Here is a 17,656-nt window from a genome sequence, read left to right as displayed (position 1 = left end):
GCATCACACATGATTGGTTCTTTTCCCGCAACTTCCTCATTATAGTCCGGCAAGTTGCCACGATATCCTTCACTTCTCACTTTTTCATAATGTCAGAATTACTCAAAACACTAGTCATGTCTTATCCTAAAGGAAAAGAAAATTCAATACATATCGAACACGGTTTCTATGAGTTGCTGGTGTCCTTTATCAGGGGTCTCCAAACTCGGTCCTGGGGGCCAATGTCCTGCAGAGTTCAGCTCCAACTTGTCTCAACGCACCTTCCTGGAAGTTTCTAGCATGCCTAGTAAGACCTTGATTAGCCAGTTCAGGTGTGTTTAATCAGGGTTGGAGCTAAACTCTGTAGGACAGTGGCCCTCCAAGATCCCCGGTCTATATGGTTAAGTGATGAATTAGTATTATTAAAAATTGCTGAATAATATAAATAATAGCAGTATTATAAATAACATTGAACTGAACCTCATTTGCACTAAAACAAATACTGTAAACATTATGCACAAACTTCAACACAAAAAAGCTCAAATGTTTTAAAAGATTTTTATTATATGCACAAATGTATTGATAATACTTTACAAAATAGAAAAACAAGAACAAAAACCTATTTGCATTAAATACATATGACTCGGTCCTGGGAGAGAAAGATGAAATAAATACTTTGCTTACTCTTCTATCGATTTTGAAATTGATCTCTTTTGGTGTTTTGGGTCTTGCATTTTCTTCTTTTCTCTTTAGTGTCTCTCAATTCTCAAGTCCCAATGCTTTACTGGCATCAATCTGTTTAATGAATCGCATTGTAGTTCCCATGAATACTGACAAATACAAACAGCACACTTTAGTCCCCATTATGAACAATGCCCCCTGAAGGTACCATGAATTGCTTATGGGATAATAGTGGTAAAATAATGCATCATCTTTCTCTCTCTCTTCCCTGCAGTCCGTTCGTCCTCTATCTCAGGCACCGTAAACACTCTCATTGCTGTATGTCATGTACAGGAACAGATCTTCCTCATGGTGTTCCTAAAATCACAGACAGAGATGATCAATTTAGATCAAACTATTTATTAGTATTATTTTTATAAAAACTGCATATAAACTGTTCAAAAGATTGTGGTATATATACGTTTTTTTTTAAGAAATACTTTCTTTTTTTTTTTTTTTTTTTTTTTTTTTTTAAGACATTCAGTTGATCAAAAGGGACAGTCAAGACTTGTTATAAAAATTCTAATTAAAGATGTTTTAAACATGAAAGCTACTTATAAAATCCAACAAAAATAAATAAATAAAAATTAATAATAATTATATATATATATATATATATATATATATATATATATATATATATATATATATATATATATATATATATATATATATATATATATGAAGAGTTCAGATGCAAAAACCTCTAAATGCCATCTGAAATTTTCATCTAAAATTAGGATTTTTATCAAGCTCCTATGCTTAGGTTGAGTCATTTTACTTCAATGGCAATGTGCAGGTCCTTTTCCAGGCTATTAAAGTGAAATAACTGAACATAAATATAGGAGCCTGAAAAAAATCCTAATTTTAGATGCAAATTTCAGATGGCATTTAGAGGTTTTTGCATCTGAACTCTTCATATATATATATATATAATTTAATTAATTAATTAAATGTATTAATCATATTACTTACAGAATTTAGCATTTTAGAAACAAAGTTGGTTTTTGAACACCCTATGCAAGAAAAGTCCAGTATCTTACTCAGCAGTAATGTAGAGGAAGGATGCTTGAGTTACCTCATACACTGTAGAGAGGGGGGAACTGGATGGAGGGAGGGAATTATTTACGAAAAAGAAGAGGGCTTCTTCTGGTCTCATAGACACCCGCTGTCTGATCAGGAAGCAGAGCTGACCGACTGGAAGAAGACGAGGAGGGTGAGGAGAGAAACTCAGTCAGATCAAAACTTAACAGTTTCATTTCTTTTTTTTAAAGAAGAAAAAATAGGGAAGTTTAAGGTTAGATAGACTAAAAAAAAAAAAAAAAAGGGCTTAATATCCCGGCATAAAATTACGCAATGCTTATGAACAATCATGAGATGACTTGATTTCCTCTATACATTTATAGATGTTATTCTTCATCAATAATATCCTGTTGGGGAGCATTTACTGTATGCAATAAGAGTTGTCACCTGTGAGGTCTGAAGGAACGAGGTATTTCTTTTTGTCAAGCTCAGGAGCTCGTGACCTTGCAGCTCTCTCCACAATGATCTAAGGAGACAAACAAACAAATAAACACCCAATATATTATTAGCTGAAAATTCTGAAGATTACAATTCTGTCATTATTTTCTCGCTCTCATGTCATTCCAGACCTGTTTGACATTCTTTCTTCTGTGAAACATCGAAAAAAGATATTTCAAGAAATGCCTCAAAATAAAGTTGTCCATACAACAGAACTGAATGGTCACCAAAGCAGTTTGGTTACCAACATTCATCAAAATATCTTCTTTTCCGTTTCGCAGAAGAACCATTTGAACTGACAAGAGGTTGAGTAAATAATCACAACATCTTAGCAATGTAACAGAAACGTATTATTGTTTGTTATTTTAGTTTCCAACCGTGCGACTGACCGGGATTTTATCCGGATGTTTGGTGCGGACTCTCTCCCCTTCTGCTCTCCTGACCTCCAGCGGAACACTGCGCTGATACTGGCTAGACATCTGAGGGCCAAACACACACATGAACAATAACAAAAACATTAAAACATGATAAACAAAAAGGCTTCCTCATCTGATACATAAAATCATCTTCCTTCGTTATCATTCAAAACACAGGCGGAAAAAACACTTACAATGATATATGCAAATTATTGTTAAAAAAACATTTATTCTCAAAATCAGTCAGTCAGTAGATTTTAGAGATAACAAATCATTTTCCCATTAAACTCTCTGGGCCTTCTTCCATCCCACCATGGGCTCTTCCTCTACTTTGCCCTCAGTCCAGATCTTGTTAAAAAATTAAATTAAAATTACATTTATGCCTTTAGCAGACGCTTTTATCCAAAGTGTTCCCGGGGAATCGAACCCACAACCTTGCGCTTGATAACACCATGATCTACCAACTGACTTGAGCTACAGGAATACTGTATGTTGTTGACATACACTTGTGCCAAATGTTAAAATTCATACCACGTGTACATTTTCTACAGGCCTGTAAAAATACAATAGCTAAAATAATCAATTTCATAATAAATATGAACGATTTTTAATAATAATTATAAAGATAGAAATGTCACATTAGTTCATCCTGCACAACTTTATGGATTTTTAATGCCATTTTAACAAAGGCTGTGGAAAATGCTGGACAATGTGTTTTATTAAAGTGGAACTAGACCAGCTGCAATGCCCGTATGGTTTGTTTACGTTCCCCCAACCATTCACTAAAGTCTATTATGCCCTGCAGAGAAACATTACATAATACAGACATGAACAGACATCCCATTAGAACACAAATGAAATGTGTCATATGACTTTTTTTTTGCATTTACTCCCAGTTACTTTGACATTGAAACAGCTGAGTGTGCAAACCATGCCAGAAATTCTACATTCTGTGTAACGTAGATCACGTGGGCCAAAAATGACTGGCCTGTAGATGTTGTTGTTTTTTTCTTCTGTGCTCTAAATAGGTTTTACTGAGCAGAAGACCACTGCGGTTGCGCTATATTCCTCACAAACATGCATTAGTGTATGTACATTTTTTTTTTGTGCCATTTTCCAAGCAAATATTGGTGCAAATACAATAGTATATGAATAGAGCAAATATTCAGTAGCGTAGTATTATGCAAGTATTTTTATTTGTTATCTGTATCAGAAACAGTCGCGAAGCCAACGGTCTTGCGATTCATGGTGATGTTGCAAAGAAAAGTTGCAACAAGGAGTGCTGCAATGCGAAAACATGTCCTCCACAGCACTGTCCGACACACACTGCACAATTTCCATAAATTTAATACTAAACATACATAATTTGCTGTCGTCAGAAAGTAAAAGATAAAGTAAGATAGCTGCGCCAATAACAAATGCTGATGGCGTATGGTACGAGCTGCAATTCCGCAAAATCCTCGATCATGGAACAAAAGTGAAATAGTGAGGGTAACCGCGAGGCTGGTGTTTGAACCTCACATTCACTACAAATTCACATTAGTTTCCAGCATGAAACTAACCTCACAAACAGTCGCGAACAGGGTTTACTGGTTGTGGTAAACACCAAACATACCTTGGATGGGGTGCTGAAAGATTCAGTGAAATAGAACGTCCGTCTTCCCCACTTGGACGAATATCAGATGACCGAATCAGCGCAGTAAGGATGTCGATCTCCAAAATTCAATCACTTTATATATTTAAAGTTGCCTTCTATGTTGAAGCTGTCGACTGGTCCACACTTCTCCCACAAACAACAACAACAAATAATGTACCGCCTTATTTTGGGGCCTGATCAATAAAACTCATAAAAATAGACTGACTTGTCGTGTAGCCATTTAGGAGAGAGAGAAGGCGGGATTTAAATGTTTTCACAGTGCTTCGATTGGCTAGAGTGTGCTGTCACTCTAGTGTCCTCTAGGTCAGTGGAACCAATCAAAATAAAGGAAAATTAGGCCAATGAAGAGAGCGCTGCAGTGTCTCTGTGGTACGTGCCTGACGTGTCCTTATCTTGGCTAAACCAGCATGTACTTTTGGAAGCAACCCAGGACAGAGACAGTACGTGTAAGTTTTGTGGACGTAGTGCCTTTCCTTATGAACGTCCTGCATGTACTTTCGGTAAACACATAAACAAACAAATCTAAGAAACAGCTAAACCCCGCAACAGTAAAGTGACAAAAGTGGAGTAAAACAATTATTTAGAATCGGAAAGAACTTATTTCCAAGAGTGTTTACATACACAAGGAGTTTGTCTTGGTGCCAGGAGCTTCAATACAGAAAGTACAAACATAGTGCAGACATAAAGTAATAAAATCAGCAATAATAAAGAGAATAGAAAATACATAATAAGTAACAATATAGTAATAAAATATAGAGAAAAAGAAAATGTAAGTAGAAAAGAAGTATACAGTTGTAGACAACACAGGCTACTGCTAAGTGGCTTTATTATCCAGTGACAGCAGTGGCTGACCCAGAAAGAGATGCACACAGGACATCCAGGGTGATGCATGAAGGTGCAACGAATCATTGCTACACATTGATTCTCAAGTTAGTATTATAAATGTTTTGAGGGGAAAATTTATCATTATAATTATAATTATGATTGTGTTCATGTATATTTTTGTATTTTATATTGTTTTTATTTATTGTCACTATATTATTGTGTGAACGATGAAACTTGTTTTTGCAATGACCTTTTTTAATCTGTATTTATTGTGTTGTATATTGTACTTATAATGCATTTTAGGGCTGAATATAAAAAACATATATTTATATTATTTAGAAATGTTTCAGATTGATCAGAATTGAATCTCAATGTCAATTTAATCTGGATTGTTTTTATGATGTCTAGAAAGGCCTATTTTTCCTCCTCTTGTGGCATGCTTCAGCAAAAGGTATCAGAAGTGGTTCGGGCCATAGATATGTATGTATATACATCTGATCAATTTTGAAGGCAGCATGTATCCTTTGCTAAACACAATTGTGTAATAAAATGAAAATGAAATAGAATAAAAAAAAGATTAGAAAGGCAGTTAGGTTTGTTTTAAGAATAGAATTAGAACAGTGAGTGCTAAAGTTAGAGGGTCAAATAAAGATGGAAGAAATGTTTTTTTATGCCGATTCTTGAATACGGCTAAGGACTGCTAAGGCTGTTCGGATTGAGTTGGGGAGGTCATTCTACCAGGATGTAACATTTAATTTAACATTTGTGCTTCTTTTTTCTTCTTTACATTTACATCTACAATTAATCATTTAACAGACGCTTTTATCCAAAGCGACTTACAAATGAGAACAATAGAAGCAATCAAATCAACAAGAGAACAACAACAGTATACAAGTGCCATGAGGTCGTGAGAGTGATTTTGAACTTCTTTGGGATGGCACTACAAGGCTTCATTCACTTGCAGAGTGCAAACTTCTGGAGGGCACATAAGATTGAACTTGTGAGTTTAGGTATGTTGGTGCCGTGCCAGTGGTCGTCCTGTAGTCAATCATCCGTATAGGCCTACCTTGAATTTGTTGGTAAGTACAGAGTAACAGGAAGAAATAGAAATGAGGAAACTATAATCTCAAGGCTTAGATTTTGTCATACTGCTCTTAATAATAGGGTTGGGAACCGAGGACTAAGAGAACCGGTTCTTATTCAGAAAAGAACCAGAACAGTGAGCAATTTCTAAGTTTCAGTTCCGAAAACGGTTCCTGTGCAACACGTGACCAAGCGCTGTGAGCATCTTTCTGGTGTGTTCTGATGATTCGGCGTTTCCCGTGAAGGATGTCACAAACCGAATAACAGAAACGCCTCCCTGCCTCGTTAATTACTGAGCACATTAGCCGCATTTCCACTATCGGGCCAAAAGCAGGCGTACTAGTGCGTGCCAGGGCCAGTCGCGTTTCCACTGTCACTTCTGGTGCTTTCTCTGGGCCCATGGCCAGGGTTTTTTGGCCCGATGAAAACCTTGGGCCAAAGCGGGCCAGCTGGAGAGGTGGTTATGAACAAAGGCAGAGTTTCTCCGCATCTGGAGAGCATCATGCGGATCATTTCATAAAGATGACAGCTATAACACCAGCATTAAAAACTTCTTAAAATAAGTTGAGCTCAAAACTCACTTTCAGTCAGCAGCGAGTGTTTGAAATAACTTGATCCGATGTGGATTATGATCACCATACAAGGCAGAAATATTTATAAGCGATGCAAAAGACTGTGCACGCTAGGCATTAACATTACCATAGCAAGCATCACAATCGTGTATTTATTAGTATCCAATTTTTTCAGTCATAATCCTCGTTTCGAGCTCCGCGTAAAGCTGTCATAAAAAGTAAAATATTAAAATATAATAAAGGTTTTTGCTCGGGAGCTTTTATGAAAAATATAGAAATTAAAATTATTCCTAAATGTGATTACATGTGACTACAAATAAACAGAAACCGACTCGACTGAATAAGCGGCTATACGTTCAACGAATACAGTCTATGGTTCAACGCTCTATTTCTGTGGGACCAATTTTTAATCCTGATAAATTAATTCATTAATTCATTATGATCAATGTTTCACGTTTTATAGTAAAACAACCGATACTTTTGGATTTAAAAAAAATAACAAAGGCAATAATTACGCACACCTGAATCAGGCGTTTTTCACTCCCAGCCTTCATGAACAATTTATATATCAGTTAGAAAGATTAAATACAAGATTAATGGTAGTTATTAAGATTGATGTCGTTTTGAATTGGTAAATTGTGCTTGAAAAAATTATGATCAGAATACCAACTTGCATAATAATTCTGCATGCACTGCATTTTCCCTCTGCTTTTGTCAATAATGCAGTGAATGCTGTGATTGGTTGTCAATCATAATTTAGCAGTTTCGTCTCTGATTGGCTGGAATTTTGGCATACTGTAACGCTGTGTTGTGGTTGTGTTCAGCAAGCGAGCTGGGTCTGAATTTAGAGGACTGAGGGTGGGCATCAGGTGAGCAAGCTAGTGAAACGTAGCACGTCCAAAAGAGAAGTTCTGCACAAACCCAAACACTTATTTTAAATGCAAAATATATTTTTGTGCGCTCAAAGTACTTTCTTTTTTTGTGAGACGATCGTTTTCTCCTAAAAACTCACTGCACTTTTGCGCGCTCATAATGTGATCCTTCGCTCTCAGAATTGTGGCTCTGATATAACCATAGACAGGATATAACCAGCTGCCTCGGCTCTCGGAGAAGGTGGCAGAACTTCCGGTGTCATCGTCATCAGCCATTTTGTTAGAGGTGTTGACATTCAACCGCTGAGCTCGACGAACTCATTTTAGATGATATGGGCTCCTCCGGTATAATCCTAATGTAAAACGGAACTTGGTTTAAGGTATTCGGTATAAACCATTGTTAAGCAGCTTCTTCTACAAAAACATCGTATATTAAACGTTAGAACTGTAAATTTCCTCCATATTTAGGTAGATTTTTCGGACGCGCTAACAAGTAAGGTTAGCTAATACGTTTGTTAGCTCTGGCGAAATGGCGGTGAACGCGGCACAGCAAGCCCCGAAAACAAACTGGTAAGATCTTTTACAGATTATAAATCCTTCTTATCATAACATATATCTTCTGCTTCATTATTTTGACTCTTGAACGACAGCTTTCTATAAATGGAAACCTTTATCAGACATGTTTGGTGTGCAGAAGTTGGTGTAAAAGTCCATAGGGGTTGTTTTTTTTAGTTCGCCAGACTAGCAAGTTATCCGCTTTACTTTACGGAAGTAAATTAAGGATCGTATTTTTAAAAACAATTTAGATTGGAGACGTCACTGTCGGCATTAATAGTTTAGCTCAAATGACATTGAAAAGTTAATCCACGAGTTTGACTAGTTTTTTAACGTGTGGCCCGTTTATTAAAGGCCTGATTAAGTTACTGGAAATACAGTCTCTAGATTGTAATATTACCGTAATGGTATTTAACCAACACTCTTTTATGGCATTAATTATCTAAGAGCGGCACAGTATGTGTAATAACTAACTTATGTGCGTGACTCCGTATAATTCTAACTTGCAGATTTTAAAGTGTGAAGATATTATAACATTATAAACTAGTTGCTATTGTTATAGTCAGTTTTATTTGTATGTGAACTGTTTTTGTATGTACAGGAAGGTTCTAGATTCGGTGTAACCTAAAGTCATATGTACCTTGTCATGTACAGGCCGTATGGTGGTAATTCAAGCGCAGATGGGCAAGTCCATGAGAACCCAGAATGGGAAAAAGCCAGACAGGCTCTAGCCTCCATTAGTAAAAGTCAGAACTCTACCAAGACTTCACCAGCTAATAGCACCCCACAACAGGTTAGTGATGGTTTTTTTTTTTTTAATGAGTTTAGGTGGTTCCTATTTATGTTATTTGTCCACGTCTATTTTGTAAGTGTTTGATTTTGTTCTGTTTATTGTTAGACCGGACCTTATCAGGCAACAGACACTTCTGCAATGCAGCAACAACAGCAGCAGCAATACTATCAACAGTGGTATCAACAGAATCAACAACAGTATGCTGGTTACACGTATCCATATAACTACTACTACCCCATGCCTCCGGTAAATAAATGCACTTCTCCATATTCTTACAGCATATGCTTATATCTGTCTGCCTTAAGAACGCGGTCACAATTACATTGATACTAGAATAAAATGCAAGTATAATAGAATCTTTGCTGTATGTTAGTACATAGATCTACATTTTAGCATTTGCATGAGTATTCGTTTGTTTTTGGCAGACTATCCAATCCAAAGCAGTGTTCAGATATGTGTCAAAATGCACCTTGGCTTGTAAATGTGTCCTGGTAGATCTACTGCTGTCTGTATTATTAATATTCTCAAAATAATATTGACAAAAAAGAAATCAAATGCTTTTGGCTGGATGACATCAGAGCCTTTAACCAGACCTCTGCTGCTGAATATGTACAGAAACTGTGCAATTATTTTGCCTGCCTAGTTTTTAAAATCTTTTTAGAAAAAAGCTAGTACCATTCAACCTTTTTTTGTCCAGTTTCAATAATGATATCTTTCTCACCCCCACCACCCATCCAGTATGGAGGCCCATATCCTCCGGGACAGTATGGTGTTCAAGGGGGCTACCAGACACCCACTACACCCACTGGACAGGTATAGACCTCCATATATAATTCTGAATTCATGCTGGCCATGTATATCAACTAGTTTAATAATATAAGTTTGAAGTAATTCACAGATTATTTCTCCCTCTCTTTTTCAGGCCCCTGCCATGTCTATGATGGAAGATCAGTCCTCCAGCTATTCCTCCCAGCCCCCTCCTCCTGCTACCCCTCAACCACCCCCTCAGAGTCCTACATCCACTGACCAGCCCCCACCCCCTCCTCCACCCGCTATACCTCCCTCACCCAATACCCAGTACCCCCCTTCATCATCCCAAACCCCTTACAGCCCTAATGGTACCCTGCCTTACAGTCCCACTGATTCAAACCCTATGATGCTGGGCTACAATTCAGGACAGATTCGGCCAGGGTACCAGGGTTACCAAGCTCCGGCATATCAGCCCCCTCAGCAGCAGGCTCCAGGACAGGGCCCATATGGAGGCCCAGGCAGGGTGGATGCTAAGAAACCTAACAATAGCAATATGAACAAAGGTGACCAGCAGATGTGGCAACACATGAAACGTACGTATCTTTGTGCTTATGTGTGTGTAAAGTGTGTGCTTTTAATTATATCCTCCTAATGTTCTCTTTCTTCCCTAACAGAGGCTCCTGGAACTGGTGCTGTAAAATTTAATATACCAAAACGCCCATATGTCATGGCCAATCAAAACTTTACTTCAGGTGATCAGGCTCCTGGATTGGCTTCCCCCACTACGACAAACCCGTCACCTGGGTCTGTTGCTGGAACCTCTGTCACTTCCACAGGAAGTGCCCAAACTCGGTAAGCATACTGGGAAATATTTTAAGTAAAGGTAAATCATTAGAGCCGTCCTAATTTAAATGCAAGGCATCACCCATGTTAACTAAATGATATTTAAATGAAATTTTTTTTTTATTCAATGAAAACGATTTTTTTCACCTCCTAGGCCTCAGGACTGGCCACAGGCCATGAAAGAGTATGTACAGCGCTGCTTCACAGCCTGTGAATCTGAAGAGGATAAGGATCGTACGGAAAAAGTGTTAAAAGACCTTCTGCAGTCCAGACTACAGGATGGCTCTGCTTACACCATTGACTGGACCAGAGAACCACTGCCAGAGTGGGTTGCATCTCGCTTCTATAACTTTATATCCTTGGTTCAGTATTCTCAGTTTATTTAGCTTTAGATATGTTATTTCAAACTATTAACTATTGGCACTAAACAACCACTTGCTTTATCAGTTTGAAGCCAAAGCAGTCTCGCTGGGAGGCAGTTCCTCAACGTTCTCAGGAGAATGCTATTGGGAGAGGTGGAGCCACCCGTGGAAGGGGCGGGGCCAGGTTGGGTAACTACAGAAATGTCTTTTCTCAAAGAAGCCCCTCTTCAAGCTCATCACACTCCTCATCACGATCCCCGTCACCTCACAACCGACAAAGGGACCGGAGTAGACATCATCGCAGGTAATGCACAGGGTTGCAAACTTGCTTAATAATCCAATACAATCACCTTCATTCATCAGTATAAATATGAAAGGATTTGGAGATCTGTAGGATTTGACGGGTGATTGTGTTCCTCCTTCAGTGACTCTGGCTCTCAGTCAGACAGCAGCATGTCAAGTGATCTTCGACTTTCACTATCCCGGCGGCAACAAAAGGCTGGCCGAGGCCGGGGGGCAGAAAGGGGGCGAGGTAGAGGTGCTGCGGGAGAAAGAGGTAGAGGAAGAGGCAAAGCAAACAGAGGGCGGAGGTGAGATATTATTGTTGGTACAACAGAATGAAATGGCATTACCAAAATTTATGGAATGTTTTTATAAAATTTTGGTCAGTATGACAATGTAAAGTGAAAGCAAAAGTCGTCACATTTGACAAGTATGGTAACCCATGCTCTGAATTGGTGCTCTGCATTTAACCCATCCAAGTGCACACACACAACAGTAGCCGCTTGAATACATTTCTAGTGGCCTCATTCAATATCTTTTCTGATTCCATCAGGAATATGGAAGACCTCTCCAGTGGTCTTGGTAAAAAGCGGAAAGGTGGTAATGCAGGGCTTGACTTTCATGACCCAAACCGTGAAGCGAAGAAGCAGAGCCGTGCAGCCCGTTTCCACACTAAGCTACGCACTGAACCCCTAGTGTTAAACATCAATGTTTTTGACCTCCCCAATGGCACCCAAGAGGGACTGAGTTGGGATGATTGCCCCATAGTCGGCACCTGCCAGGACATCACCAAAAACTACCTTCGACTGACCTGTGCCCCTGACCCTGCAACTGTCAGACCCGTGTCTGTGAGTGTTTCTCAAAGTGTTGCTTTTAGAGCTCTGTGTAAAGGTTAAAGTTGTGTGGTCAACACTGGATGTTGTACTCCAAAGTGGTATGTTGTTGGTAAATTAAACAGTTTATTTGAAGATTTCTTCACTTCTCTTGTGTTTCAGGTGTTGCGAAAGTCTCTGATTGCGGTTAAAGCTCATTGGAAATCCAATCAAGATTACTTGTATGCATGTGAACAAATGAAGTCAATACGACAGGATCTCACTGTGAGTAACACTTAGTAGTACCACCTTTCTGCTTCACATTTTTATCTTTAGTGTCTTATTTTGAATTCTTGTCATTCAGGTTCAAGGTGTACGTACAGACTTCACTGTGGAGGTGTATGAGACACACGCTCGCATTGCTCTGGAAAAGGTATGTGCATGTAAAGTTAATTCTGATTGAAAGGCATTTTTATTTCTTTTGGACTAAACCCGCATTTCAACTGTTATCAGGGTGACCACGAGGAGTTTAACCAGTGCCAGACCCAGCTGAAGGCGCTGTATAAAGACTGCCCTTCGGACAACGTGGGAGAATTCACTTCCTACAGACTTATTTACTATATCTTTACTAAGAATTCTGGAGGTAAACATCGCTTATTGGCTATACATCACTATTATGCAGTCCATTACATAGTTTCTCAATCTCGCATGGTTGTTTAATGCCTTCGCTAATTTTTTCTTAGACCTGACGACCGAGCTTGTGTACCTGACCCCTGAGCTCCGTGCTGATCCGTGTGTAGCTCATGCTCTTGAACTCCGTACTGCCTGGGCCCTTGGAAACTTCCACCGGTTCTTCAGACTCTATCAGAATGCTCCACGTATGGCTGCTTACCTTATTGATAAGTTTGTGGAGCGAGAAAGAAATATAGCACTGAGGTCCATTCTTAAAACGTGAGTGCAGATGCCAGGCAGATTGCTTGCAAAAAGTATGCTATTGATAATTAAATACTAAAGCTTTCTGTTTTTTCCCCATTCTGTTACAGGTTCAGGCCCTCTGTGCCAGTGGAGTATGTTCAGTCGAGCTTGGCCTTCCCAGATTTAGACTCATGTGTAGCATTTTTAACAGGGCTGGGAGTTACATTCACCCCCTCTGACCCAAGCAAAATAGATTGTAAAGTCAGCTCAGCCAGTCTTTCAACCTCATAGTACGGGGAAAGGGTGGGCAGTGACCAGAAAATTTTTATTTATAGAGGTTAAAAAGCCTGACTGTAGATGAGGGCCCTGATATCTGCATAATTGACACACACTCAGAGTTTAGTGCCAATCATATTTATGAAAGATAAGGAAGAGTGATGGACTTTCTGACAGATGACACACCCACACACAGGGATTTAGGTTCTATATTCAAGACCCAGTATAGCCTACCACACAGCCCATTTAGTGAAGTATCAGGCAATCAGTTTACTTGAACACTATCCCTTACACCAATAGAAAAAAGGCAAAGATCTGTAGGGTCAGCAGGTCAGGTCCCACAGCCCAGAGCTCAAAAAAACATCTAAGCTAACACTGTTGTGTTCTCATGTTTCTCTCCTTTCAAGCAAACAGCCGCAAAGCTCAAGACCTGAAACATCAAGGTTAATCCAGGATGTATTTTGAGCCTGTTTCCACCGACAGCGTACCAGCTCATCAAGTCTGTGTGAAGGCTTCTTCTGCAAGGTTTTGATCATTATGGGACTTTTAAAGCCAAGTGAGCTACAGTGTAATTCTCCAGACAAGAAGAGGATGGTTTGTATTCCCAATCTTTCTCTTTGCCTGAGATGTCTTCAGTGAGTCACTAGTGGAGGTGTTCGGTTAGATCTCCAGGCTCCCCTCATCTCTAAGATCCTAATGCTGATAGCATGTAATATTTGGACTGATCTATAACAAGACAACCATTTTAAGAAATGCAGATTAGGCCCTGTTTTACATCATAAGTTCCGCCCCTTCCAGCACAGTCTCTTCTCCCTCACCTGCACATCATCAACAGTCAAGAATCTGTCCTTCATTAGTCATACATACCCTCCTAATCGTTCCTTGAAACCCAGGAAGCACAGCTCAGTGACTCAGTCTTCTTTCACTTATGCCCCAGCTGTGATCTGAATAGGGCCAGCAATTTTAAAAGTCATCAAAGTCCACTCAGGGCATTCATTCACCACAAGGTTTGATCACCTGCCTCTGAAGAATGAAGTCCCCTACAAAGCATCACCCAGCATATAAGTTTTGTGCACTTAACATGCAGTCACCCGGCAAAGGAAAAGTCATTCAAGAATGAAAAGCAAGCTCAGTGTTTCTTCACAACAAGTTGGAGGCTGTCTCTTGTCTTCTCTCCAGATGGTGATCTTTACTAGTTACCTCACTGCTGCAAGGGCATCCACTGTCAGGCTGGGTTTTGGAAACACACGGGTTAGTATGGCTCCTTAAGCTTTGGCCACGTCTACTGGTAATGGCTGGTAAGAAGGACTTGATGCTTTTAAAAGCATATTGGATCTTCATTTAGCTTGGGTTGAGGTGTTACCACTTTTGAACAACATGCTTTGCTTGGTATCTGTTAACCCCTTCTGGCAGGTTGTGAATTTGTCATTTCTCAATTTAAAATGGGCCTAATACTGAACCCTGTTGTACCCCTTATCTGCAAGATTGACACCAAAAGATCCATACAAAAATCTAAAAGATCTGCTAATTTTACATGGATATTACTGTGATAAAGTAGTAAATCTCAGAGATTGATATGGTGTCATGGTCTTAATCTAGCCAATGATTAAAGCATGAACACATTGTAGTAAAGTTATACCAATTCAAAGTATTACAAAGTGAATCTAATCCGCTTCGATTTCTAATGGACTGCTTTAAAATTAGAGTTGACACTCATCAATTACATTGTAAATGAACGAGGAGCATGTGCAGCAGCATTTGCAGCTGACATAATCAGGTTTATTTATTATTAAGATTTAGCATGGATAAGGCTTGGGTCTGAAATATTTGTGCTTTAGCTAAATGTGCTCGGGGTCACTGTAAGCAGAAAGCATCCCTTACACCTCATTGGTGAAATTTGTAAATATGTGCTCATGTAAAAATAAGTGGAATTTATTTCTTTTTCCTTTATAGTTGCTTTGATTTTCATAATAATTATTTTTGTTTGTACAATGGTAAGTGTAATTTTCAGCTATATGTTTATTTTGCTGGCAGTTTTAAAATTAAAAAAAAAAAATTTTTGGGTGGTGAGCATGTTCACACTGATATGCGGTTTGGTCCAAATAACAGTTTTTTTTTATTTTTTATTATTATTATTATTCTAACATTTCTTGTTCCCTTAGACATTAAATAAGTTACATGTTAGAAAGTAAAACATCCAGTCCATACTCATGAAGAAGTCAGGGATCCATGGATTGTTGATAATATGCCAAATCTTTCCCTTGTTGATCATAATTTAATTTACAATAATATTTAAGTAATGTTTGTCATTTACTTTGTCATCTTAGCTTTTGTTCATCATCTTCATTTCCCAATTCATCTTTTCTTGCTCTCACACCTGTAAAAATTCACTTTTGCACAAAAGTATCCAACAATAAGAGAAAGATTTGGCTTAAGCACAACCACCAAGATATTGATTCCTTTCATTTGCAACTTCGATTTGACTTAGTAAAATAAGTACTGAATTACTGCATTGTATTGGAGTTGGGAAATGATGTTAATCAAATTTTTATTTTTTTGTTTAGCTCATTTTGTGGACCTTAGAGCTTCATCTTGTGTTTGATTGTATATTGTAATTGAATTCCTTGCTGATGCTACTGGTTGCCACACTGACTTTGCTCTCCTCTCCTCAACCTTTAACCCCTCCCACCCCTTGTTCTCCTCTCTCCTCCTGCACTCCTTCATTGCCAGATTCTCTCTGTCTCTTCTTGCAGTCATGAGTATTTGGAGCAAAGTGAGAGATGAAAAGATGAGGGCAAAACTAATCCAGAGGCACACTGGAAAATGGGCATTGACGTCCAGACATCAGCCAATTCAGATTCTTCATTGTGCCTGTTGTCTGATGCATTTGTCATTTTGAGGAGAGCCTGGTGATTTCAACTTGCAATGTTTTCTTCATGCCAATCACAAAATCTTTAAGAAACATGACAAAACCACCATGTCAGTCTGATGATGATGTATGGGTTTTATTTCAGGAATTGTGCTCCATATAGTGTTCATTACAATTGCTGCTGTATGTTCAGGTGTGTCTTTGTATTATAATTTGCTGCCCCCCACCACTATATTATTATAGTTTTTTTTTTTTTGTTTTTTTTTTAACTGATGTTTATTGTATTATTAAATTATTAGGCTTTTTGTTTCTGATGTCTAATTTTGGAGTTTAATGTTAGCTGTAGAATTGCATATTGAACACACCTGGACATACTGATGACCAGATATCTTCTCATGTAAACTATAGATGTCCAAGCAGCAGGTTACGTAGATGAATCCTTACAGTAATTCCTCTGTCTTGAAAGCTCACTGCATTTTCTAATGGTAATGCTGATTGGCTGCCCATAATGCATATTACTTCAGGATTGTCCAAAGCAATGTTGATTGTCTTAAATGATTCCACTGTTTACTTTTCTTTCATGAAATGTATTTTTCTTCCTTGCTGTCATAGTTGATGTGTATTATTTTTACAGCACTATTCCTAATGGTTTCGTCCCTCTCTTCAAATGTTGCATGTCCCATTGCCCATCTAATTTCTTTAACTTCTTTCCTTTGCATCAGACCCCCCCCCCCTTCATATTGTTTGTTTGTTTAGATTTGTCTCCAAGTGTTCTCTTACATTTCAGCATTAGCCTTTGACTCTTTTGGCTTTCTCTCATCTTGAATATTTTTTTCAGCAATCTGTTCTTTCTGCATGTTCTTCGTCTCCCTCTTCTTTCCTTGGTTTTCTGTAATGCAATGTTGTGATTGGTATACATGTAGTCAGTGCTTGGCAGTAAGTATTTTGACAAGACTGTACTTGCATCTGTTTCTTCTTTTACAGCACCATCTCTGAAAGACCTAATGTCTCTGCCCTATCTAGCGCTCCGTGTGTTATTATTACACAGTGGAGTTCACAAAGAAATTACTGCCATTTGTAGATACTGATCTGTATATAAATGTACCTACTTTCTTTTCTTGAGAAAAAATAAAAGATTTTTTTTTTAAATCCTAGTTGAAACTTTATTAATATACCAATCATATGACCATATGATACAAAGTATTTTGAAACCTACATTAAAGTACCCAGATTACTAGGTAAAGTTTCATACATGATGAAGTGATTCCTGCGGTTTAGATTACACTACGGTTCAAAGTGGGTCATGGTTTAAATGTTTTGATTTTGAGGATTTAAAAAATGTATATATTTCTAAAGGATCATGTGACACTGGAGTAGTGGCTGCAGAAATTTCAGCTGTTGTATAAATAAATTGTAGTGTATAATAGATTTAAACATTTATTTTTATATTACAACTTAATGTACTTGATCAAATAAATGCAGATTTGTAGAGTATAGGAGACTAATTTTAAAAATATGTTTTGTTTGTGTAGTTACAAAAAGTACATTTGGCAG

The 17,656-nt window shown here is 38.2% G+C and overlaps 2 protein-coding genes across 2 annotated transcripts; one reads left to right on the top strand and one right to left on the bottom strand.

Moving 5' to 3' along the window:
* Nucleotides 1-523: 523 nt before the first annotated feature.
* Nucleotides 524-4,453, bottom strand: LOC128030768 (gamma-aminobutyric acid receptor-associated protein-like 1). The gene is made up of 5 exons (XM_052618711.1): nt 4,252-4,453; nt 2,610-2,699; nt 2,170-2,248; nt 1,778-1,896; nt 524-1,017 (listed from the first exon to the last, which is right to left on the bottom strand). The coding sequence occupies exons 2-5, from the start codon at nt 2,697-2,699 to the stop codon at nt 952-954; spliced, it is 354 nt and encodes a 117-aa protein (XP_052474671.1). The 5' UTR covers nt 4,252-4,453; the 3' UTR covers nt 524-951.
* Nucleotides 4,454-7,877: 3,424 nt separating this feature from the next.
* LOC128030764 (leukocyte receptor cluster member 8 homolog) lies at nt 7,878-17,251 on the top strand. The gene is made up of 16 exons (XM_052618705.1): nt 7,878-8,025; nt 8,114-8,215; nt 8,855-8,993; nt 9,099-9,239; nt 9,732-9,806; nt 9,916-10,336; nt 10,418-10,595; nt 10,741-10,911; nt 11,034-11,252; nt 11,374-11,538; nt 11,784-12,078; nt 12,226-12,327; nt 12,407-12,475; nt 12,556-12,685; nt 12,786-12,993; nt 13,086-17,251. Exons 2-16 carry the CDS (start codon nt 8,175-8,177, stop codon nt 13,246-13,248), a joined length of 2,517 nt encoding a protein of 838 aa, XP_052474665.1. The 5' UTR covers nt 7,878-8,025; nt 8,114-8,174; the 3' UTR covers nt 13,249-17,251.
* Nucleotides 17,252-17,656: the final 405 nt, after the last annotated feature.

The sequence above is a fragment of the Carassius gibelio genome, chromosome A16 (assembly GCF_023724105.1).
Source record: "Carassius gibelio isolate Cgi1373 ecotype wild population from Czech Republic chromosome A16, carGib1.2-hapl.c, whole genome shotgun sequence".
Classification (NCBI taxonomy): domain Eukaryota; kingdom Metazoa; phylum Chordata; class Actinopteri; order Cypriniformes; family Cyprinidae; genus Carassius; species Carassius gibelio.
This window is presented reverse-complemented; position numbering and strand designations above follow the sequence as displayed.

Coding starts and splice junctions, on each gene's coding strand:
- LOC128030768 (XM_052618711.1), bottom strand. CDS start 2,699: ATGTCTAGCCAGTATCAGCGCAGTGTTCCGCTGGAGGTCAGGAGAGCA. Junction 2,249..2,609: donor AACATCCGGATAAAATCCCG/GTCAGTCGCACG, acceptor TTGTCTCCTTAG/ATCATTGTGGAGAGAGCTGC. Junction 1,897..2,169: donor CGTTCCTTCAGACCTCACAG/GTGACAACTCTT, acceptor GTCTTCTTCCAG/TCGGTCAGCTCTGCTTCCTG.
- LOC128030764 (XM_052618705.1), top strand. CDS start 8,175: ATGGCGGTGAACGCGGCACAGCAAGCCCCGAAAACAAACTG. Junction 11,253..11,373: donor CGGAGTAGACATCATCGCAG/GTAATGCACAGG, acceptor TTCCTCCTTCAG/TGACTCTGGCTCTCAGTCAG. Junction 12,079..12,225: donor CAACTGTCAGACCCGTGTCT/GTGAGTGTTTCT, acceptor CTTGTGTTTCAG/GTGTTGCGAAAGTCTCTGAT.